This window comes from Eleginops maclovinus, chromosome 18 (assembly GCF_036324505.1).
Source record: "Eleginops maclovinus isolate JMC-PN-2008 ecotype Puerto Natales chromosome 18, JC_Emac_rtc_rv5, whole genome shotgun sequence".
NCBI classification, from domain to species: Eukaryota; Metazoa; Chordata; class Actinopteri; order Perciformes; family Eleginopidae; genus Eleginops; species Eleginops maclovinus.
Window position 1 is genome coordinate 18,767,726 of NC_086366.1, and position 23,097 is coordinate 18,790,822.

The following is a 23,097-nucleotide window of genomic DNA, read 5'->3' on the forward strand; positions in this document are numbered from 1 at the left end:
CTGTGAGAAAAGTTACTATGCTGCTTTTGAGATGATTAATACAACTAACTATGTAAACACATTTTATCCCAACATTTGTTTGAGTATTTCACAAGTATGGTTAAATTATTCCCACACCAAATAAGCCTTTTGATGTCTCCGTTTAAAGAAAAGTGAGGATGGAACTTCGCGCCTTCCACGGCCAAGCACAGAAAGTGACATCTGGGTCCCGGACCACCTCACCCCTTCATGGGTGTGTCTGCCAAATGACCAGCCTGTGCTGACCATCATCCAGCCCGGGGAGTCTGCACTGTGTGTTCTAGAAACCATCTGCAAGGTATTGGAACATTCTCATCTACCTGACCTAAAACACAATTCTATCCAGTAATGTTTGTATGACAAAGATTAAGGAAACAAAAGCAGAAGACATTTAAAAGGATGTCTGGACTGTCATGACATCATTTTACGGGATATATCCAGTGTTTTTGACCATGACTATAGCCAAAATATGGACTGCAACATTCATGATGGTTTAAAACATATTAAAATAGGTTTTCCCAAAATGGTCAATCACTGCAACGATGAGCGGTTTTTTAGTTGAGTTGTAAATTAACTAAAAAACATACAAGGCCTATAGGTCCTGTAGTGTGAATTAGACATCACATCACTACTATGTTGCTGTGTGAAAATATTGCATAACTTAACACTTTTTTTTCAAAACTGTCTATCCTCATCCCACAGGCTCACCAGCTTGATCCTACCAAGCATTACTTGCGACTCAAGTTTCTCATTGAAAACCAAGTGCAATTCTACATTCCCAAACCAGAAGAGGACGTGTGTGACTTGGTATGTAACTGCCTGCTCAAACGTGATCTTTTTCATCCTCTCTGAAACACTTTTTTTCTTAGATTTTAAAAGGTAAAAAAATATTGTATTAGATGTGGAGGGAATCACAACATGGAGAAAACCACAGACCATAGGAACATCCTTTTGTTGTGAATTATTAACATGCTTTGTATTTTTATCCTCGGGAGGAATGCCTGCTTGGGAGGACCATGTACTTAAACATAGATGTATTTATGGAGAGCCTTTGATAATCAGATCTGCAGTGACTTCTATCTTGTATCACAGACCATCTTGCATAAAGTCTCTGCAAAGAGCTGCTGTGTCTAAAAATACACAAAATGAACACTCTTTGCATGTAATAACCATCCCACCAGAATATTAATAAAATAAGTCGATATATCACGACTTGTATAATAACTCTTTTTGTTCTTCACAGCTTTACAAAGAAATTGAGCTCTGCTCCAAAATTACGAAAGTAATCCAGTTTGACAGAGATGAATCCTGCATGATTGGATACGGTAAGAACCATTTAAAGGATTCTGTGTTATGATGTTATGGTATGATTTTGGTTTTCAGTTAAGATGTTGTAAGGACCTTAATGTCCGAGATATCATATGTGGTGGTGTTGTTTTCAGTGAAATAATTGCTTTTCTTTGACCTATACATGACCTGTGTGTTTTTCTTTTCGCACACGATTCCCATTTGTACTGCACAAATCCCTCTGATGTGTTTTATATAAGAGTCCCCCCTTTCTCTGTCTCTCTCTCTCACTCGCCTCTCTGCTTCTGCCATTTCCTCCTCCAGGTTTCTCAATTTCGGTGGTGGAGGAGGACGGAGTACAACAGCTCTACATCACTGATGTGAAGGCGGGAGGATTGGCCTTCGCAAAAGGTTCGTCATTACCGTTCATTCCCTTAAAATAAACTCCCTCCAAAAACAATCAATTTGTCTCAGTGAACCGATGGGTTGAAGTTAGAAAAAAAGAATCGGGCCTGCACTGGCAAATATTTCCTATGTTTTCAAAACACTGCATTTTTCGCATATCGAGGTCAAGACGTTTTCACTGCATCTCTTTAGAAATGCATTAGCGCATGTTTTGCAATAGGCAGCGACGGCTTCAGAGAACACAGCTGTTCTCAAGGGCAATGATTACTGTAATAATAACCACACTGCCTCTCACTGGCTCTTGTGAAGGATGGCGCTGAATACACCTCACCACAGCTGCTTCACATCGGTACCCCTGCTGTGAAGTTAGACTGCATTGGTTGATTGATGTCAAAATATCATGCTGGAGCTGGTCATAGTCCAAGCAGAGCGCATGCAGGGAGGCTGTGCTGCAGAAAGTGATACATCTGCAGTGTCTCAGCATTTGAAACTACAGGGTATTCAGATGAGTGGGTCTGAAAGGCAAAGATAATATGGTCATTTCCTCCAAACTAGTATTTTTATTCTGAGAAATATTTCTCTCTCTTAATTATGGCTATAATGGCATGTTAATCAATGCTTAAAATGAGATGGATTGATGTTACAATCACTTACTAGGGAAAGGATATACTCACTTAATTTGGTGCATCGATGTATAACAGGCATCCATTTGAATCCAAGCTCATTGTGTTCTCACTTTGCAGGTCTTAATGCAGGGGATGAAATACTTCAGCTGAATGGAAAAGACTCTCACAGTCTCAACTTCTCCGACATGAAGGCTGCTTTCTCTCAAGCCTCGCTGGCTCTGACAGTAAACACCTTGCCTTCTGTGGAACGCCGACAGCTCTGCTACCTACCGCCTCGCCGCTCCGATGCGGAGGAAGATCTCTACACGGACATCTTCTCCCAGAGTCAAGGTGAGAAGCAGCCTAAAAACAATATGACTTTAAAAACTAGTCCACCCTAGGTTTTTTCTCCCCTTGCGCTTCAATTTCCCTCAATTTCTGTCATAATGGTCATGTTTACCAACCCAGCTGTCCAGTAAAAGTTGTCAGTTTTTATATGTCAGTCTTTCAATCTTTATTTTTATTTAACGCTGGTGTCCTTAGTGTGACACCAGTCTAAATTATGCAAGCAGAGTGAATCTCGAGAGTCGTATTTATAGAGGAAAGGAGGCTTTCAGCAGTGTGTCGCAGCCCCACTTTATGGATACGTTTGATAAGTGTCACGTAAAGGTTTTCAATCTTAACATGAATGAGAAAGCAGAGACAATATTTCACATGCACTTTTACAGTGCTTGTGAAAGATGCATTTATCTAATTTTAAAGATATTTTTTTATTCATGACTGTTATGTTTGTTGCAGAGGAGATCCTGGATGATGGGGTGGGACTGTTGCTCGAGAGCTCAGGAGATAGCCTGGACGACGACTCTGAGATCTTCAGTGATTTTGAGTGCAGAAAGGTAAGAGCAATATTTTGTTATTGGTTTGTGGAGCATTGATTTAGTATTACTGCTTACACCATCTGACAGGAGATGTGTTGGCTTCTGTCCTTGTCTTTAATGTTATTATGAAAGGAACGCTTTAGAACAGTTTGTTTCAACACAGCTTGAGGCGCCATCTGACGCTGGCACGTTTTATTCTGAGACAAGCTGAGCAGGGTCCATATTTATATGTCCAGGTGTTAATCTTCAAATCTGCACCAGGTTTCCACTTCTCTTTCATGACACATGGCTGTTGTGTAAGTGCACTTAGTGTAGCCTCTGACATAATGGAAATCAAAGGGACTATAATATAATCGTATGCCTACATGCATTGGAGACTATTACAGCTTCGTGATGTATGGGTCTTTGATTGAGGTTGCATTCTAATTGTGTGTGGTGATTAGCTTTAGGTGGTGAATGGAGGTGTATTCATTTTAACTCTATGAACATACAGACACAAATAAAAAAATATAGGAAAGCGGTATAGGAGAAAGACCTCTCAAAGACTTACTATTGAAGTGGCATATAAATATAAATTATTATTCTTTTGCTTGGTAAAAACAAATAGCCTCCTGTCATGAAATGGTAAATTAAATAATTTCTTCATTTAGTTTACCTCTTATCAATAAGAATGAGGGGCTCCAAGGATATCTAAGGGAATCTGTTTACCAATAATTATCAGAGGTGGGAAGTAACTAAGTACATTTACGCAATGAATGTACTCAGTGCAATTTTTAGGTACTTGTGCTCTACTTGATTATAATTGAATGTGTTAAATAAGGATGGGGAATAAGGATTTGATCAAACAAAGTGTTGGTCTGAAACCCACTGTGCCTTTTTTATTTTTCAACGTTACTTTTTCTTTTGTATCGCTGACTGCCCCTCCTCTCGCTCTGATGCTAGATTTCTGAAGATGAATTACATTACAGCGTCCCTTTTCTGCCTTTGTGTAGGATTGAAAGTATTTGATGAATCACTGTAAGACGCTGCACTCTGAAATACTTAATTCTTCTGAAAGATTGAATGAAGTCTTTGTATCTGCAATGCGGTAACTATGTCTGACATTGCACCACAAGCTCACTAATAACAAAACAAAATCACACAAATGATATGCAAATTGTTCCACCTTTTGGCTGTGCCTGATAGCCCAAACCAACTGTACAACATCATCAATCCCTCAACTTCTTGTAGCAACAAATGCACCTACTGACAGCAACAGCGGCGCAACCATTGAGTTGTATTTACAGAAGCTCTTGTCAATGTAAAGGGTAAATAATCCATAAAATGTACGAAATCCAGCTCCTGCAGAAATGTTTTGTTGGCTGCTTTAGAACTGGGACAAACCTTTCGCAAAAATACATTTCTGTCCCCTTCACGTGGTCTGGGGTATATTTAGATGGTCACATTGGTCAGTGTCAGCCATTCAGAGCACGGACTCTGAATGACCATCAGTGCCGACCACAAGGTACTGACTCCGCTTTGCGCTTCTACCTCCGACACTCATTGGATGTTGGTCTTTGTTTGAGGGCATTGTTGGAGAAGTCCCAATTACCTGAGGGTAAAAATGCACTTCAGAAAAGTAATGAGAGTGAGTTGTTACATAAGTCCTGGCATCGACCGCGAGAGGAAGGACATTAATCTCTGCTACTGTATTTTTCATGTTTCCCTCGGTTACTTATCTATACAAGGGCTGGGATATTGGCTGGTGGAACCCATATCTCATTTGATTTATTACTTTTATTACATACATTTTGGCACGCCTAAACATTTTCCACTCCTTTTTGTCCTTCAATATTCCCACACTGGTAGTTCCTGCATTCACCCTCGTATGCAGCCTGCTCCTTTGAAGCTCCCCTCTCCCCATCACTCTCCCCCTATTCCTGAAAACTGCATTTATATTCTACTGCAGCGTGGCTCGCCCAGCCAATCCTGCTCCACCACAACCTTAAAGAGGAGACTCCTTCCCTCCTGCTCCCTTGCTCTCATCCCCAGGCTGGAGGATTATGAAGACTCATTTACAATGCTGCTGGAGTTGGACAGATCTTCACACTCACACTGTGTGCCTGAGTTTAGAGAAGAGAGAGAGGGAGAGAGAAAACATCAGAATATTAGTGACAGAAATACAGCAGAACGAGGGTGAAAAGAAGGGGAGTTGGAAGGCTGTAAGCGTTGGTGGGCGGAGAGGAGGAGGCTGAGCAGCTCCACTCATCTTCATCAGGAACACAACAGAACCTTCTCCTTCTTTTCTAAATCAGAGGAAAGACAAAACGGCTGAGACATGTATTAGAGAGGCGCAGTATATACTAGACTTTTCCAAAGCCTGGAGTCTCTTTCTCTCTGGCACTTTACCTGTCACTGACTGTCCACCTGCACCTGGCTATGTCCGTCCTGAAGTGGAGCAAACACAGCAAGCGCTCCACTGACTCCATGTATGACATGCTTCATCTGGTGAGATTCCTTTCTTTGTATTCCTTTTCTCTACCTGACTCCCTCTTGCTGCTGCTGTGATACATGCGTAAGCTGCTGCTGTTTTTATTCTCGTGAGAGTTGCACCTTTTCTTTCAGCAAGAAAGGGGAATTTGTTTCACACATACTCTTTGCTGCTACAGACAAGAGCAAGCAGTGAGTCACTGTTGTGTCGCAGAATTGTCCCATAATCACTGAAGTGCTTCAGAGGATGCCAAAATGTATCGTTGTATGCTCAGGAGCTGAATCTCTCCATATCTGACCAAAGAAGACCTGGGTTACATTACAAACAGCCGGACTGTTGTAGACGTCGCTCTCTGATTGTTGGCTTCTCTCAGTTTCAGAAGGCAGATGCTGTCTTCTGTTTACTTCATCAGCGCTTTAATGCTTTGTAACAGTTTTTATCTATACTTCAGTTGCTAAGAGAAATCCTCTCCTTTAGCATCTCACATATTAACGCATGGCAGTCTCTCTTTTCTACGTATTGTGATTTTCATGTAATACTTGAAGCTTTGCCCCCCGTCTATGATCTGTCTCCTCGTTCTGTCGTGTCATGGCAGTCCGTGCACCCAAGCTGCCACTGTGTTGATTAGTCTACATTGTGAATCATGTGACTGGACTTGGATTCAGTACACTTTGCTTAGTTTACTTTGGCAAGAAAAAGAAATCAGGTTAATTTAAAGGATTTGTCTACCCTATTTTCTCTGCATTATATTTTTGGTTGCATATTTGGGTTTTGTGCTGTTGTTGCGTATGTTTTTTTTTCTAACTTCTTTGCCTGTTTGTGCTCTTAAACTTCTATTTTGCCTAAATGTACAGTTTGTCCTCACAACAGTAAACCACTGCATACACAAATAAAGGCATACAGACATGTTTTACTGTGGAAAACCGGAAAACACCATAAAAAAGAGGACGAAATGCAGCTGCTCTTTTAATAGAGATTTAGCTACATTTCCAAAAAGGGCATTGGTGTAAATTGCATTTGCAACATTATATTCACAGGCATGATGGCACTCCTTTGTTCATCTGTTGATCTGGAAGCTGCCTGGTTGTTGTGGGAACGATATTAATAGGGACAAACTGTTGTCGTGCCTCACATATGGATTTGTCAGTCTGATTAGATAACAATGCTGATTATAACCAGTGTCATTTGCAAAGCTGTATAAGATGCACGACTGTCACTGGATAACAGTGTTCTTTTGATTGAGGTACGTTTTTCATCGTGAAAATAATTGGTATTTCACAGTTTAAATGATGTGTTTTTGAAGCTTACACTGTGAGACTAGTTACTAAAAACACAATTAAGATGTTTATTTTAAGAATTATAACGTTACATCTTCTGCAGCTGTGTCGAGACTATATTGTTATCATCTCCCAGAGGAGCTTGTAGGTGTGACGGGATAAACTGCTTCTGTCTGGTCTATAAAAATCTGTATAACAACCTTAGCTCCCTGTTGTGCGCTCAGTACCTGCTAGTGGTGCCTGTCATGTGGCCAAACCGGTTTGCTTCCGGCAGCTTTCTCTATAAAGCTTCATGTGTCATCGACTTATAGAAAAGCATTTGGTAATTAGTGTTTGATCTATTCAATTCTTTCCAAAAGAATAGAATTAGTTTGTTTGTGTTCTTATGAACAAAGCCTATATGCGATGTAATTGTTCTGACTGCTGAAGTTTTAGCATGTTGCAAACAAAGTAACTAATAAGCCGTTTAAGCTGAGTGGGGTTTATTTTTCGTCTAGAATGATAGTCTAATGCTCTGGTCTCCACGGCAACCTATACTATACTGCATGTGGACAGACACTGTTGTGGGTATACTTTTGAATCTGTGAAAAGCACTGAATCATTACACCAGCGATCAGTAAGTAGGAAGAAAACGCATGAAGAGGGATGTGAGTGAAAGAGAGGGCGGTGGAGAGCCATTGTTATGACAGACTGAAAATAGACCAAATTAGTGCAAATGATTTTTTTTAGAACTGCGTCTCTGCCTCTCTGCAGGCTCACTCTCTGCACAGTCATGAATCTGTGCACACCAGTAGGCCTAAATTGATTCCGGCAAGTTTATATTTGAGGTGCTGATTCTTTACCGATTTGATTTCTTTTGGATATTTCCTTCGAGTTCAGGCTGGAGTTACATCACAGGGAGTAGGAGTTGTTCCTCAACACTTCCGTCCTTTTTTTTCGTTGCAGAGTACGGAGCAGGTTGCCGCTTTCTGCCGCAGTCTCCATGACATGAATCCCACGGAGTGTGTGTCCTCTTCGCCTAGCCCAGACTCACCCTTCCCACCTCCTGCAACTCTCCGACAGCTCTCTGATGCCGACAAACTACGCAAAGTCATCTGTGAACTAGTGGAGACCGAACGCACCTATGTCAAAGTAAGTACCATTCTTCTTAGTGTGTGTGTGTGTGTGTGTGTGTGTTCCTCCTGTCCATCGATCTGTGTTTTTGTCTGCCTCTGGTTGTTTTAGCCCTACGCATTACCTATTCCACATGGCCAATCCATATTTATCTCTGTGTCCCAGGAGATGTAAGGGGGACACAGCTGTGCCCTTGCCTGGATATTGCCTAATGTTCTTCTGCCTGGTATAAATGTGGCTTGGTACAATAACTGGGTTAGAGAGGGAGTATAATGGTATAATGTCAGCGCTATCTAAAATATTATACTTCATTACAAGGGGCTCATATATATTTATTATAGAAATCACATTATGCATGATGTATGTTGTATTGTACAACCTTTCAAGGGGATGGTCTGTTTTTTGGTGGACTTGGGCTATTTGTTCTAATTACTCCGAACCAAACAGACGTTATGTCTCTGTGCTTAGTTTGCAGTAGCTCAACTGCTAATATAATAAAGGGGGATACCAAATAATGGAAAAGGAATAAATGAAGAGGGACTATACTTTACTTCAATCAATGTCATATTAAGTAATGTGTTTGTAAGTTGTATTTGAAATACTAATACCTCCCATATCCCTGATGGTTTCAGCCGTTGCTGATGCAGTTTGTTTGGCACATGTTGGCAGACACCAATTGACATTTTAAATACTTTCCTTTTTTAAACCAATTTGGACATAAATGAATATGCCTCTTACAGGCTTTTTAAGCTCATAACGTTGCCTTGACAACTCATACCCACACATTGATTAGCAGGTATTCAGAATGCTGGTGTGATTCAGGCCCTTCAGAATCAAATCGGTTTATGTTGTTCCTTCTATTCAAAGTGAGACATTACACCTTCAAGCTGATTATTTCATTCTTAATAACAAACATATCCTAGGCTACTCCTCTTTACATACATACTCATACATGCTACAGTTGATTGTTAATTAACAAGACATGTGAAAATGTGTACATTTAGAGTGCCAGCCAGGCTTCTTGGAGAAGTTAAATGGTTTAATGTATTACTTTTTGTAATAGCTGGTTATTGATCTCAAAGGCTCTCTACAGTTCAGCCCAGGTAACTGTAGGCATAGTCTTTTATTTATTTGGGTTTGTAAAGCTGCAGAAAGGCATGTACTCCATCTCTGATCCAAGAGGAACTTTCCAACTTTCCCTGTGATTCAATCACTGTTTGTAGTGAGGAATATGAAAGATTTGTGTCAAAGCTGCATGTTTTTCACATCTATTTTCCAGGTAATGATTCGTCAACCCTGGATCAAACTTAATTTACTCTTATCTTGCAGGATCTCAATTGCCTCATTGGGAGATATTTAACCCCACTGCAGAAAGAGACCTTCCTCACACAGGATGAGGTATGTCACATTTTCTTTGTCAGCCTTTGAGGGGAAGTTGGCTTTTAAATGCCAAAACTGTTCTTAAAAAAGTGGGTTACATAATCATGTGAAGAGTAGCTGTGTTCGAGGACAAGAGGAGTGGAGGATGACAGAGGGGGGTGGGGGGGAAGGTTGAAAAGTAGAGGTGTTTTACATGCACTTGCAATACTGACAATAATTTGGTTGTGTTATAATGTTTGAGGTTCCATGCTCTAACTGTAGCAGAGGGCTTCTAGTGTATGCACCATGAGAAGATATTGAGACATATTACAGAAGACAAACTGTAATGAGGGGATTTTATTTTAACTTTGTTCCAATACCCTTTTCCTCTAGCTGGATGTACTGTTTGGAAACTTGGCAGAAATGGTGGAGTTTCAGTTGGAGTTTCTCAAGACCCTGGAAGACGGGACCAGACTGGTTCCAGATCTAGAGAAGTTGGAGACAGTGGATCAGTTTAAGGTAAACCCTTTTTGAGTAACGTATACCAAAAGATAGGATCATCAACAAGCATTTAAAACACCCATAAAGTCTTCTGTAATGACTGGTTGGATGACTTATCGTCTCTTTTTCACAGAAAATACTCTTTTCCCTGGGAGGCTCTTTCCTGTACTACGCAGACCGTTTTAAAATCTACAGTGCTTTCTGCGCCAGCCACACCAAAGTCCCCAAGGTCCTCGTAAAGGGTGAGTAAAGTGCTGTTGGGTCAACATTCCTCCCTGGCTCAAAGGGGAAGATGTATTAATCCATCAACCATCTGCCATATCCTGCAAGGCTCCATAAATCTGCAAGGCAGGGTTGTCAGCCAGACACTTGTCCATTTGACCTCTGCATACTTCAAAGCTGGTGTCTCCATGGGCTAAAAAGCCCTGCAACATTGGAAATGTATAATCAGCGGTGTTGAACCGTGTGTTCTCTAGCTAGCACACCCACTACCTTTTAGCATTCATATTGATGCCTTTGTTTGCTGCTTGTTTTCCTGTAATGTGTTGACTTTTTTTTGTTGCTTTAAAGTTTTTGAAGCAGTTAATGTTTGTTATCTGCCCACTTGTGATTGCCTGTTCATAGATAAAAGTACTAGTTCTATGATCAAAGAAACAGTTTAATCCCCTTTGACTTAACCTGGTTAATATTCAGCACCTTAGCCAAACAATGTCTATTCAAATATAAATACAAACTTTATTACTGTTAACACGACATTCAATTCTGACAAAAATGATGGACAATATTTTCTGGAAGTTTTGTAATAAGTGTTTTATTTATCATTTCAGCCAAAACCGATACCGATTTCAAGGCCTTCCTGGATGAGCGCAACCCCAAGCAGCAGCACTCCTCCACCCTGGAATCCTACCTGATCAAACCCATCCAGAGGGTGCTGAAGTATCCCCTCCTGCTAAAGGAACTGTATTCGCTCACAGACCCAGACAGCGAGGAGCACTACCACCTGGACGGTAGGACCCCGTCTGAAAAGATGAAAATCGATTTGACAGTAGAGAATGTGGGTGAAAGCATACGGTCACACCAATCCAACGCTAACCATGTTTTCTGCTCATCTGCAGTTGCCATGAAGGCCATGAACAAAGTTGCCAGCCATATCAACGAGATGCAAAAGATCCATGAGGAGTTCGGAGCTGTGTTCGATCTGCTCATTACTGAGCAGAGTGGTGAAAAGAAAGAGGTAAGTTGGAAAAACGTGGCTTGGCTGTGTCCGCTCATCTAAAGAATTCATGTAGATTGACTTCCGATATTTTGTTGCTCTTGCCAGGTGGCTGATCTGTCCATGGGGGACCTGCTGCTTCACACCAGTGTGACCTGGATCAACCCCCCTGCCTCCTTAGGAAAATGGAAGAAAGAGCCCCAGATTGCTACATTTGGTATGTCAGGCCTAATCGTTACCAAATCTTGGAGGACACTCTTATTAAAGTCATCTCCGCTTTGAGTGATAACTGATGTGTGTCTTTCCATTCCTCCCTAGTGTTCAAAACGGCAGTGGTCTTTGTATGCAAAGATGGATCCAAGCAGAAAAAGAAAATGGTAGGTTTTCACCCAAAGCCCCCGTAAAATATCACAGATTTAGTTAAAGCATTGTGAATTCTTTACCATTTACAATTCGTACAGTATGCCACTTTCAGAATCAGTCCAGTGGGTTGAAATAGCAAGATTTAAAAATGAATTTCCTTTGTTTGACTGATTGTAGGTTGGCTCCCATCGGGTCTCTGCATCTTCAGATGAAAAAGACCCCTTCCGATACCGTCACATGATCCCAACTGACGCCCTTCAAGTCAGGTCCTTGGCCAACGCAGGTAGATAACATAATACATAATGTTTAGTGCTGTATTAAAATACATTGTTATAAAATCTGAAATTATTATTCCTGGGATGCTCTGTCCTTGAGATGACGTTAGCGTTTTACTTTCTCAGATGGGGAGGGCTCAGCCATGTGTGAGATTGTCCACACAAAGTCTGAGTCAGAGGGAAGGCCAGAAAGGACATTTCAGCTGTGCTGTAGGTGAGTGTCTGTCCTGATGACAACCAGTGGAGATTGGAGCTGGGATGCCACCTCTCGGTCCTCTCTGCTGCTATCTGCTGAGTGACACACTGATAACATGCTCTTCTATCTCCTTCAGTTCTCCAGAGAGCAGAAAAGACTTTCTGAAGACAGTCCATTCTATCTTGAGGGAAAAGCACCGCCGGCAGCTCCTTAAAACAGAGAGTTTACCTCTCAACCAGCAGTATGTGCCCTTTGGAGGAAAGCGCCTCTGTGCCCTGAAGGGAGCCCGGCCCGCCATAAATAGAGCAGGTAAATGCCAGTCTTGGGCTGCAATCACCCGACAGATTGAAGTGTTCTGATTTTAAACATGTTCCTTCTTACCTAACAAATTGGGTGCTTTGACGTAGATTGAACCCAAAAAAAATTGACTCTAAGTTTATCAGTTTTGTTTTTCAACCAGCTTAGAGATGTATTTTCTTAACCGCCTCCAACATCCTTTCTTAACTCTTCCTACCCTCTCTTCTCCACACTCGGAGTCTAGGAGCATTGACATATGAGCAGTGAGGGGGTGGTGAGGAGGGAGCTGGCTTTATAACGTGGCACGATGTTATTGAATATTAATATTATTTATTTTATTTTTTCTCATTTCCTGCAGCATCAGCACCAACCAGGACCCTGGGCAGGAGGAAGTTAGTACGCAATCGTTTCACCATAGACACTGACATTGTTTTTGACGGTGAGCCAGACCAGGACATTACTTCACCGCAGGAGCCCGACTCAAACCTGCTGCAGCAGGACAAAGACCCAGGTCAGCAGCTGCAGCAGTCCGAGTTAGCAGGAGACACAGATCGTTGGGTGGAAGAACAGTTTGACCTAGAAGAATACGAAGACCAGGAAGAGGTTAAAGAGACGGACATCCTAAGTGATGAGGATGACGAGTTCAGCCAGTCACCCAGAGCGCTGTCCTCCAAGGCCAACCTGGAGGCCTCAGTCATGGCTTTGTCCTTGGAGAGTGAAGAAACAGAGGAGAGTGAGAGCCTTAAGACCCCAATGGCCAGTGGGACGCCGGATGACATAAGGCTGTCCGATACCGAGAAGCAGAGCGTAGTGATCGATGATAACGTGGAGAATCAAAAGCAAATGGAGAACGATGAGATTTGGGTCAAAAGGCAGCAATCCGGTTTGTCCCCAGACTGTGGCACATAAAAGAGGATGGCTTCACATTGGACCCCATAAAGATCAAGTCATATTCACAAACAATGCATGGGCATTGACATATATCGCACACAGCTACTAGAAGATATATACTCCCTTACCTTACTTGTGCTGATAGCTTTTTTGTAAAGGTTAGAGCATCAGTGGAGCAATAAAGGAATCTAGAATGAGGGAGCTTTATCCCAAATCAAATGCTGTTACATAGAAGTCATGTGTAAGCTTTGAGAGATGAACTAATGGTACAATCATGGAATCAGATCAGTGGCTTTGATTGGCATGGTTTGCACATTTGGACAGCAACCTATAGTCCTGCCTGCTGTTGCCAAATTTGGTTATTGTGAGAACATTGATATTTGTTTTGTCTATGTGACTCCGATATTATCATAGTTAAGGGCTGTATATTATTTGTCCTTAAAGAAATAGAATAACTGAAAAGGACAGTCTCGTCTTACATAGTTTACTGTACTTGTACATTTTCACATGAATTGACACTGACATGTTTTTTGGAGCATATTTTATGGTTATGTATAATATATGATTTTGTTCTCTTGTTTTAAAGCTATCTTTTTAGCCTGACATTTTTTTGTTTTGTAGTTACATTTAATATTGGGATTATGTAAAAGGCCCCCATGTCTCAGACGCTAAGGGGAATTGTATTTGTTTTTATTTAACATAATCCTGCTTTACTTGAATTTGCTGTTTCAGCTTGCTGTCTTACTGTGAAACCAATTTCTTGTATTTTTTTCAGTATTGCCATTTAAAGAACGCTCAATGTTACATTTCATACTTACCGTGCACACTCCGGGGCGAATTCACAAAAGAATTGCACAGCATTTGTGGCCACTAAACCTGCACAAATCCTCACCCAAAAATGTTTAAATGCCCATCCCTTAACTGATCTGCCAAGCGAATAGCATCTGTGTGCTATTCGCACAATTTTAATTGGGTAGTACGCATACATTCAGCACCTCAACATGTAAATGAGCCTCATTGCAAAAACAGTCGCGATTAAGACAGATGAGCCCAAGCCAAACACAGCTACAGTGAAATAATTGGTGTAGAGTAGGTGGTAACTGAAGCACATTTATGAGGGGTGTCAATATTGCTCAAGTAGCTGTAGAAAATATTTCTCAATAGGTTGCCTAAGGATTGGTATAAGGTATAAGCAACCAAAAAGAGGATTATTAAAATGATTCAAATTATCTTCAGTACAGATTATTACAACATTAAAGTATTCTGTTTATTTCAGAAGTCTTCAAAGTTATTTTTGTTTTCGACCAATTCTCATGGTTTTAGGATCATTTGACCACGCAAAAGCCAAACACAGCTACAGTGAAATAATTGGTGTAGAGTAGGTGGTAACTGAAGCACATTTATGAGGGGTGTCACACGCAGAATTTCCTGTGATTATGGTGTATTCTTTTCCTGGCTGAAAGTCATCGGGTATACTTTGCCAGATGGATAATTGCATGATTTTAATAAGACGCAACACTTCAACGCCATGTAAAGCATTAGCGCAGTATTTGATGTGATCTTGCTTCGCACCTTGAGAAGGTGCAGATAACAGTCGCAAGTGTTGAGCAACCTGAAGGTGCCATCCACGACCACAATCCATGCTTTGTGAATTTGTCCGTCTGTGTTGTAGGGAATTTGCACGGTTATCAGTTATTTTTTAAAAGTGTGGTCAAAAAGAGTGTCCACTGCTAATTGATCACAATGCAATGTATTTTTATTTATTCATATGTAAATGAATTAGTTGGAAAAAATAAGATGTATTTTTTTCCACAAAGAAAGTCCAAATTTGCTCAAGCAATCAAGGGGAAAGACTTGCAGTATGCCTGAACAGTGAAAGAAGACATACCTGTAAACAACTCATTGTGCTACTAAGACTGCATTTTTATTACTGTGTGTATATAGAGAAATGTATTGATATCATAATAAATACAGTTGTTTCCTACTTATAATTCAATGCACCTCCCTGTAGTGATTCATTGCTTTGTGTGGTTCAAAAATCTATTGGTTTCACTCAAGAGTCTCACTCCTCCCCTGCAGCTCTGATAACATCCGTGAAACCCAAACTTGTGATGCGAGGGGAAAACGTAATGCTCAATGTGCTCAGACATGCCTTAAAAGACAGAAACTATGCAGCTGATAGATGCTCTCCAACCTGAAAGGCCCCCAAAACTACAGACTGAAATGCCACAACAAAAGAGATAGTCTTCAGAAGACGTTTAGAGTCACTTTGTGTTTTCAAGCCACAACTGATTAGGTGCCTGAAAAGTGGTTAAGGGGCCTTAACCCAATTATCACAGGGAATAGGAAATGTTTAATCAAAGTGTAGTTAATTCAGACAGATGCTCTGACTTGGTTTAAAAAAAAAAGAATAATGCTCAGAAATCTGTTGAGAATGTTAATAGACTGAAATGTAAAATAATCGTGAAATGGGAAAGTATGTGGTGTCTACAACGAAGTTAAAGTAAATTGATCAGGCTAAATAAGAAAAATTATATTAGACCCCAAGGCAAGCTCAGGGAGCTGCTTTGCAATGCAATTTCATCATCATTACAGAGTAGGGCTGCCCTCGACTAAAGACTTTTCTAGTCGACTAATAGTCGTCAATTCAGGCGATTAGTCGACTCATCGTCTCACCTATATGATATATTATGAGTTATAAAAAGAATATCATAATATTTTTTTTTCTTCTCCCAAAATGGTTTCAGTTAAAAAGGCTGATAAAGAACCTTATTATAACAGGATGGTGCGTTGTGCTCCACATGAAATATAAAATACAACTGTAATAATTAACCGTTGAAATATAAATTCAACTGTAGATCGTAGAAAGCACAGAGTCACAGCGCACTGCACGGACGGAGCAGTCCGCCCGGCAGCGGTACAAACAGCAGAAGCTCCAGTAAGGATTCTTAATGTGTGTGAGTACAAGCAGCGAGCACACACACTGAGCATTGAGTTTTAGTAGTTTTAGCTACTGCCTGACTCACTGCTGCTGTTTTCCTCCGAGTCTGAGGAAGGAACACACATTGTCGGGGATAATAAAGCTCCGTGTTTTGTTATGATGGCGTGGATACGGAGGCACCTTTTTTCCAGCGGAGTTTGCATGTCACGTTTTGGGGCTCATTCCTTACATGCTCAGAAGGATCGCACACTTTGGATATCCTGCCCGACAAAATAACTTAAGGACCAGGCACAGCTCTGAATGAAGTCTGAGAGGGTTTCCGCCTGACGCGTTATAGCGCATGCAGCGCGCAGATGGACCTTTTTTTCCCCTCTCGACTAATCGGTTAATGAAAAACTGGTCGACGAATATTTTTAAGGCCAAATAACGATTAGTCGACTAATCGGGGGCAGCCCTATTACAGAGTTTTATTCCTTTTATGTTCGAGCTCTGCTCTTTTTCTGGCAAATGTCAGGATTTTCCAGGAATAAAACGTGCGTCATCCACAACAAACAATACCCGAATGATAACAGAAAAATGCATTATCAAAAATGGCCAGTGCTCTCCAGCACATACTGAAAGGCATTTACAGTATCTGGGATATGCGCTCCACAACCTTACCAACAATCTTTAATTTAGATATGATAGAAAATCTCTTGCACACTTAGTGGCAATAACAGGAATGTACGAAAAAAACAAAACACCTCATATCAGCCAATTATTTGTATTTGCATGAATCCTCATTGAAGTGTAGATGTATGTTGTCTACCTTTCAAGGATGGTAGCCACTGACTTCCTAAAAATGTTGTGAATCTCGACACCCAACAACTTATCTGCATTGTTGTTAAATACCTAACCTCAACAATCCACAGTTTCACAATTCTAGGGTTACTGTCTTGACACAATTTCACTTGGGCTGTTCCTGTTTCATCAGCGATCCAGAGCACAATATGCCCAGACTATGAGCTCACAGCCCTATCTCTTCTTTTTCTTGTCTCTGAGCTCTATGGATATCCTGTCACCCAAGCTTCAGGAGCCCCCTCACTATTGTCAATCACCACCCCCACCACAAAAGCACTGGTGCTCACTCAGATAAAAAGGGGAAGATCACTTCAGACTGAATTGTGCTGTAGATCTGCAGCGACAGTATCTGATGCAGTGCTGAATGGCAGAGAGCTGAGATGGGACAGGGTTGCCTTGCTAATGCCCTGGAACAGACTCGTATGTTACCCCAAATAAAAAGCAAAAAGGTAGACTTATAGGATTCTCTCTTAAACACATAACTAACATAAAGAGGAGACAAACGTCAGTTCATTTCTTTAAAAATATGATCTCAAAATTATTTGGGTCAAGAAATGTGCAGGACACATTAACTTACAGCAGGTGGCACACACAGCCTGATGTTGTTGTTCATTACTATCTGCGCCACAGCACTTGCACCATCTTACAGTATAATGTGTACTTGGTTACTTTGAATTGCATCATCATTTTAAAACCAATGTATCTCAAATTTTATTCTAAAACTGTAATAACAGCAGTTTATGGTTACATTTCTAAAGAAAATATTTCAAAGCACATCTGATGTATGTAGAGCTACAGGTCAACTTCACGTTTCTCAGCCTGAGTGTATCTGTTTACATTTAAAGCAGCTAGAGATGTGACAATGGTATCACTCAGCAAACCTGCTCGACAGGCTTTCCAGTTTCTGTTTTGTGACCTCTCCTGCCTGATCTCGTTCTATCTCTCCTTCCTTTCCTGTCACAGGTACTTTTCAGAAACAGGATGACCAACAGGGTGTAAACTTTCCGGACCAACTTATGTTTAAATAAAGAAGTGGCTCTTTCACTGTGAAATCGCCCATTGTCTTATCTGCAACCAAACCAAGATAAGATTGTAATTTTCATAGAAGCAGCAGCATCAATACACTATTTCCTTTAATTTAATTTAAAACAGAAAAGTCAGTTAAAGTCGAACCTTTACCCAATTCCCCCCTGGGATAAATAAAGTATTCTGATCCTGACATTAAAGCCATCTGAGACTTAATGATTCAAAACAAACTTCACTTTATAAAACATAACTCCATAGAACTGTGTTGTTTTAATAATGCCCATAGCACACACAAAGATAACCATGGGAAGCAAATTAGTTATGTTTGGGCATGTGTGTTATACATAAGGATGACCATGCATCATGTGTTTGATGGGACAATGCTATAGAGTCTCAGTGGTGGTTGGTAAATAATTATATTGACTCATACTGTAGTTAAGAATACTTTTGAGGTACTTGCAGTGGTATAAACATATTACGTATCCAGGTTGAAATATTAAAAGTACTAATTTCCTGCTACTTTATACCACCACAGTTCAGAATCCAAAAATTGTACTTCACAATATATTTAATAAGTAAAAAGGACTTCTACTTGTAAAACAGTATTTCTACAATGTTGTATTATTGTTTTTGTAAAGTAAAATATATAGGTATAATATGTAGAGTAGTCCTTCCCCATCTGTATTTCAGTCCATGATTGCAGACTGACTGTGAATAAAAAAGGAAATATGCCTAATCATTTTTGGTTGTCAGACTTCATTTAAAAATAGCTTTTCTTAGCAGTGTCCTTCAATTAACAAAACCATCCAATTACATGCCACATCAACTGAATCTGGAAATTGTAGGGGCAGTGGGCACAACATAAAAATATACTACAGTAAAGGAATGTGCGATTGTGAAAAAGTGGTCTCTCCAAAGTGTCATTTATTTTCATGAGTTTGAAGAGGTTTTAAAAGCCGTAAAGCCGTATAACATACCCAATACTGTGTAAACTTCAGTGACAAGCAATAAACTTGCAGGGTTTCAACATGTCAACATAGTCATACTCTTTCTTTGTATATGTGCTTGTCATGCATGGAGAGTAATGACGGCCACTCTTTAACAAAATGCAGTGATGTTGGCACCTGAAAGGCTGATAGGAATAGAAGTGAAGCCAATGAAAACCAGTAGGATGACATTGCAGTCATGAGGATATTATCACAGATTGACAGCCTAACAGAAAAGATTGTTGGAGCAGTCTCTTCATAAAACGACAGACGAGCACTTGCTTCGGAGCCATGAGAGCAAAGCTGGAGGTCCTAGCCCTGGTCCTGGGCTCCATCGGCTTGTGTGGGACCATCGCTGTCACGGCCCTGCCCATGTGGAGGGTGTCTGCCTTCATTGGTGCCAATCTCATAGTCATGGAGGAACTCTGGGAGGGCTTGTGGATGAACTGCTACAGACAGGCCGACTTCAACATGCAGTGCAAGGTCTACGACTCACTGCTAATTCTGCCACCAGAGCTGCAGGCAGCCAGGGGGCTCATGTGTGTGTCCATAGTCCTGGTTGTCATCTCCCTCTTTGTCACAGGATGTGGGACCAAGAAGAGCAACTGCTGTGGCGACAACCAAAAGAGCAAGAACATCACGTTGGCTTTAGGGGGTAGTTTATATCTGCTTTCCTTTCTGACCACACTCATCCCTGTTAGCTGGGTGGCCCACACCGTCATCATAAAGTTCTACAACCCACTAGTGGTGGATTCTCAGAAACGGGAGTTGGGAGAGGCCCTGTTTATTGGCTGGGCAACTTCTGGCATTCTGCTGATCACTGGGGTCATCCTTCTGTCAAGCTACTGCAAACGTAGATCAAAGGAGGAAGAGCCTTATGCTGATGTGCATCTCATGGCGGAGAGCATACAGAAAGAGGGGAGCGTGTTCCTTGGGAGGACGCCATCCAGCTCTTATAAGCAACAAGAATATGTGTAAAGAACTGAGCTGTACATCTTCCACTTTGCAATAATGCTACCTGAGCAAAGGTCACCAGATATGGCCAAGAGTGTGCAATTTATGTATGAATGTAAATGTTTATCCTAACTATTTACACATTTGAATCACCGTTACTGTACATTTCAAATGTACATAGCGTTCTTCCAACTCTTTTTATGGTTCTCATGTCCATTGTTGTATGCTCAGTCCAAATTCTTTACAGTTGCAAAAGAAAATGTGAATTATATAAAACTATTCTAGTCCATAGATATGCTTATTAAGTAATCAGTATGTTTAACAATACAAATTCCTCTCACAATTCTATACCGTCTATATAAATAAATTGTATTTTTTCTAATGCATCAATACACCATTTGAAACCTGTTGGTATTATCATTATTTTATTACCAAATGCAGATAGATTTATGTAAATGACCTTTGGAGTTTCTTTTTGCACTTTTGTTTTGGTAGTTATAAGATTCTCGGAGGGGATCTCACCCGGGGTGTAATTCCATGTAGAACCGCCACTGTATACAATAAACAGATACCATCAGTTCCAGAGTTAGACCATCATTCAGCCGGGAACGCTACAATTTACATTTTTCGAAACTGTACAGATTGTCTAAAAGGCAGGGCAGGAGGACTTCAGTTTTGCAGTAACAAGGTGCGAATGGCTGGCAAATAGACACTATGATACAATGAAACCTATCCTACTTGGGTTTCTGTGCTCCACACCTATTTATCAGCTCAGGTTACATTTGAAGGAGGAGACAGTTTGACATCTGTGAGATCATCCTATCAGATTACAGTTAGAGAGAGACAACAGATTCTTACCAATTCTTAAAAAAAAAAGCACTATGTAGCCTTTCTGTTTCACAATATATCCACAACTATATTGTTTACATTTCATACCAATTGTTTTAGACAAGAGGTATAAACACCACACATGTAATAAATCCAGTTTAAGGTCCTAGTCCCAATTTTTGACAGTAATGATATTATAGACACTTTATTTTTATGTTTATAGTAAAGTTTTCGCAAGTGAGTTTTCTGTTTAGAACCATCGTAAATAAATTAAAAACATGTAGTATTAAAGTGGTTTTGAAATTACTTTACCATATTTCAAATAATTGCTTTGATCAACATACTTAGACCAAACGTTACCCTATAAAGTGATTACATCTGTTTTTGATTAAATCTACTCAATCATGAAACTAAATGGTTGATTGTTTGTGGGGCAATTGTATTAGCATGTCAAAATAAGCTCCACTCTCTGTTGTGTTCTCATCTATCTGGCTGTGGAGCAGCTCAACCAGTAAGATTGCATTGCATACTTAGCATGTCTTTCTGGGTGTATAAGTTCCTTGTCTTGCTTTTCTCCTCAGATTTGTTTCTGGAGCCGGAAGAGAACAGCCAAAGGTCTAACTTTGGCTTTGTGATAGCAATGGCCGCTTACACTGCTTACAGCGGTTACAGCAAGCCGCCTCAATCTTACGCAGGCTCTTACTACGATGAGAAGCAGGCCAGGACATATGCAGACTATCAAGACTCTGTTGAAGAGGAAAAAAGGAGAATTGAGAAGAAAGACCGCAAGGATGCCATCTGTTGTGAGGTAGTGGCCCTCATCATTGGCTTCATTGGACTAATTGGAGTTGCAGCCGTGACGGGCCTGCCGATGTGGAAGGTAACAGCGTTTATCGAGGAGAACATCATTGTCATGGAGACCCGCTGGGAGGGTCTATGGATGAACTGCTACAGACAAGCCAACATTAGGATGCAGTGCAAGGTGTACGATTCCCTACTGTTTCTGCCCCCAGACCTCCAGGCTGCTAGGGGTCTGATGTGCAGCTCCGTAGCCCTGTCCTGCATCGCCCTCATCGTTTCAGCAGTGGGGATGAAGTGTACCAAAGTGGTGGACCATCGGGCTCGCACCAAGCATATTGTTCTTGTTGCTGGGGGCTGTCTGTTCCTTCTGGCCTGCCTCACTACCATAATCCCTGTGTCCTGGACTGGCCATGTCATCATCAGGGATTTCTACAACCCTCTGCTGATCGATGCCCAGCGCAGAGAGCTTGGTGAGGCTCTTTACATCGGCTGGGTGACTTCAGCTTTGCTTTTCACTGCGGGAGTGATCCTGCTGTGCCGTCACGCTCCCCGCACCCAGGAATCAGATGAGAGGATTGTATACAACAACGGAAATATCTACCAACCTGGATACGCTTATCAGCCTGCATACACATACCAGCCAGCTTACACTTACCAGCCTCCCTACTCACTACCCCCACCTGGGTCTGTGGCATACACACCAAGTCAGTACTAATAAGGAAAATCAAGACCTTTTTGGACTATTTTTTTTAACTTGCCAAGACTTGGCACATTTGAATGAGTTTGAACGGACTAATATGACAAAAGGCCGTCACTGGAAATGGCCCAATCTTTTATTACTTCCTCAAAGAGAGCCAAGTTTATTACAGAGGTGGAAATTCATTATGGAACAGATTGTGTTTTGATCATGATGAATTGTGCTGAATTACTTTATGTATTGTTTGTTGCCATATGTGTAGTTAACACTAAATTATATCAATCATTCAGAAGTATTTCAATCTGTAACAGCATTATACAAAATTTACTGATTTCACTGTCTTAACTGCCTCTGTCGACATGCTCTTTGAGAACAAATTATGCACTAGGCCTTTTTCAGATAATATACATCCATATGATTTGTGTTAACTGCCGAGTTGTTGTGTGAATGTACTTTTTTTAAATGATGACATGCATAAAATGGCTATTGTGATTTTCAATAAAGGGATAATGTAAAGAAACATAAGTTGTGTTTTTATTATGTTGCCTAACAAACTGCACCCATTTAGCTCACGGGTGTGGAAGTGGAAGGTTGGTATGTTGTTTCCATTGTCGTCAGTGTAAATGTTATTTAACTGGTAAAACCAGACTGTTCACACAGGTCTACCCACACAGCAAACCAGCCTAGATATTTCATTTCAAACAAGCCAGAGCTCCAACTGCAAGCCTTTTCCTGAGCAGACAGACACATGGGACAAGATATCCAATAATGACAGTGACACATTGGTTCACTAGAATTACCCCTGTCTCATGATAAAAGACATAAATATTACAAAATATGATGTTGAACAGTTTTTCAATGTTGTTTTATAACTGG

At 40.8% G+C, this 23,097-nt stretch overlaps 3 protein-coding genes and 1 long non-coding RNA gene across 4 annotated transcripts in view; 3 read left to right on the forward strand and 1 right to left on the reverse strand.

The window, feature by feature from the left end:
- The window catches only part of LOC134880339 (rho guanine nucleotide exchange factor TIAM1-like), a 42,199-nt gene extending 27,055 nt beyond the window's left edge, over positions 1-15,144 (forward strand). The window contains exons 10-27 of the mRNA XM_063907252.1: positions 149-316; positions 721-825; positions 1,262-1,343; positions 1,630-1,716; positions 2,454-2,666; positions 3,114-3,211; positions 7,886-8,071; positions 9,383-9,451; positions 9,806-9,931; positions 10,047-10,155; positions 10,741-10,920; positions 11,029-11,147; positions 11,235-11,343; positions 11,445-11,503; positions 11,667-11,772; positions 11,891-11,978; positions 12,097-12,269; positions 12,616-15,144. Coding sequence (XP_063763322.1) covers positions 149-316; positions 721-825; positions 1,262-1,343; positions 1,630-1,716; positions 2,454-2,666; positions 3,114-3,211; positions 7,886-8,071; positions 9,383-9,451; positions 9,806-9,931; positions 10,047-10,155; positions 10,741-10,920; positions 11,029-11,147; positions 11,235-11,343; positions 11,445-11,503; positions 11,667-11,772; positions 11,891-11,978; positions 12,097-12,269; positions 12,616-13,166 — 2,628 coding nt within the window. The 3' untranslated portion in view covers positions 13,167-15,144. The remainder of the gene's footprint in view (positions 1-148; positions 317-720; positions 826-1,261; positions 1,344-1,629; positions 1,717-2,453; positions 2,667-3,113; positions 3,212-7,885; positions 8,072-9,382; positions 9,452-9,805; positions 9,932-10,046; positions 10,156-10,740; positions 10,921-11,028; positions 11,148-11,234; positions 11,344-11,444; positions 11,504-11,666; positions 11,773-11,890; positions 11,979-12,096; positions 12,270-12,615) is intronic.
- Positions 9,755-23,097, reverse strand: part of LOC134880345 (uncharacterized) — a 29,744-nt gene continuing 16,401 nt past the window's right edge. Inside the window, exon 2 of the long non-coding RNA XR_010167921.1 lies at positions 9,755-9,898. This is a non-coding gene — a long non-coding RNA (uncharacterized LOC134880345). The remainder of the gene's footprint in view (positions 9,899-23,097) is intronic.
- On the forward strand, positions 19,126-20,472 carry LOC134880344 (claudin-17-like). The gene has a single exon (XM_063907259.1). It carries the CDS (start codon positions 19,233-19,235, stop codon positions 19,917-19,919), a length of 687 nt encoding a protein of 228 aa, XP_063763329.1. The 5' UTR covers positions 19,126-19,232; the 3' UTR covers positions 19,920-20,472.
- LOC134880342 (claudin-8-like) lies at positions 21,290-22,746 on the forward strand. Its single transcript, XM_063907257.1, has one exon. It carries the CDS (start codon positions 21,364-21,366, stop codon positions 22,237-22,239), a length of 876 nt encoding a protein of 291 aa, XP_063763327.1. The 5' UTR covers positions 21,290-21,363; the 3' UTR covers positions 22,240-22,746.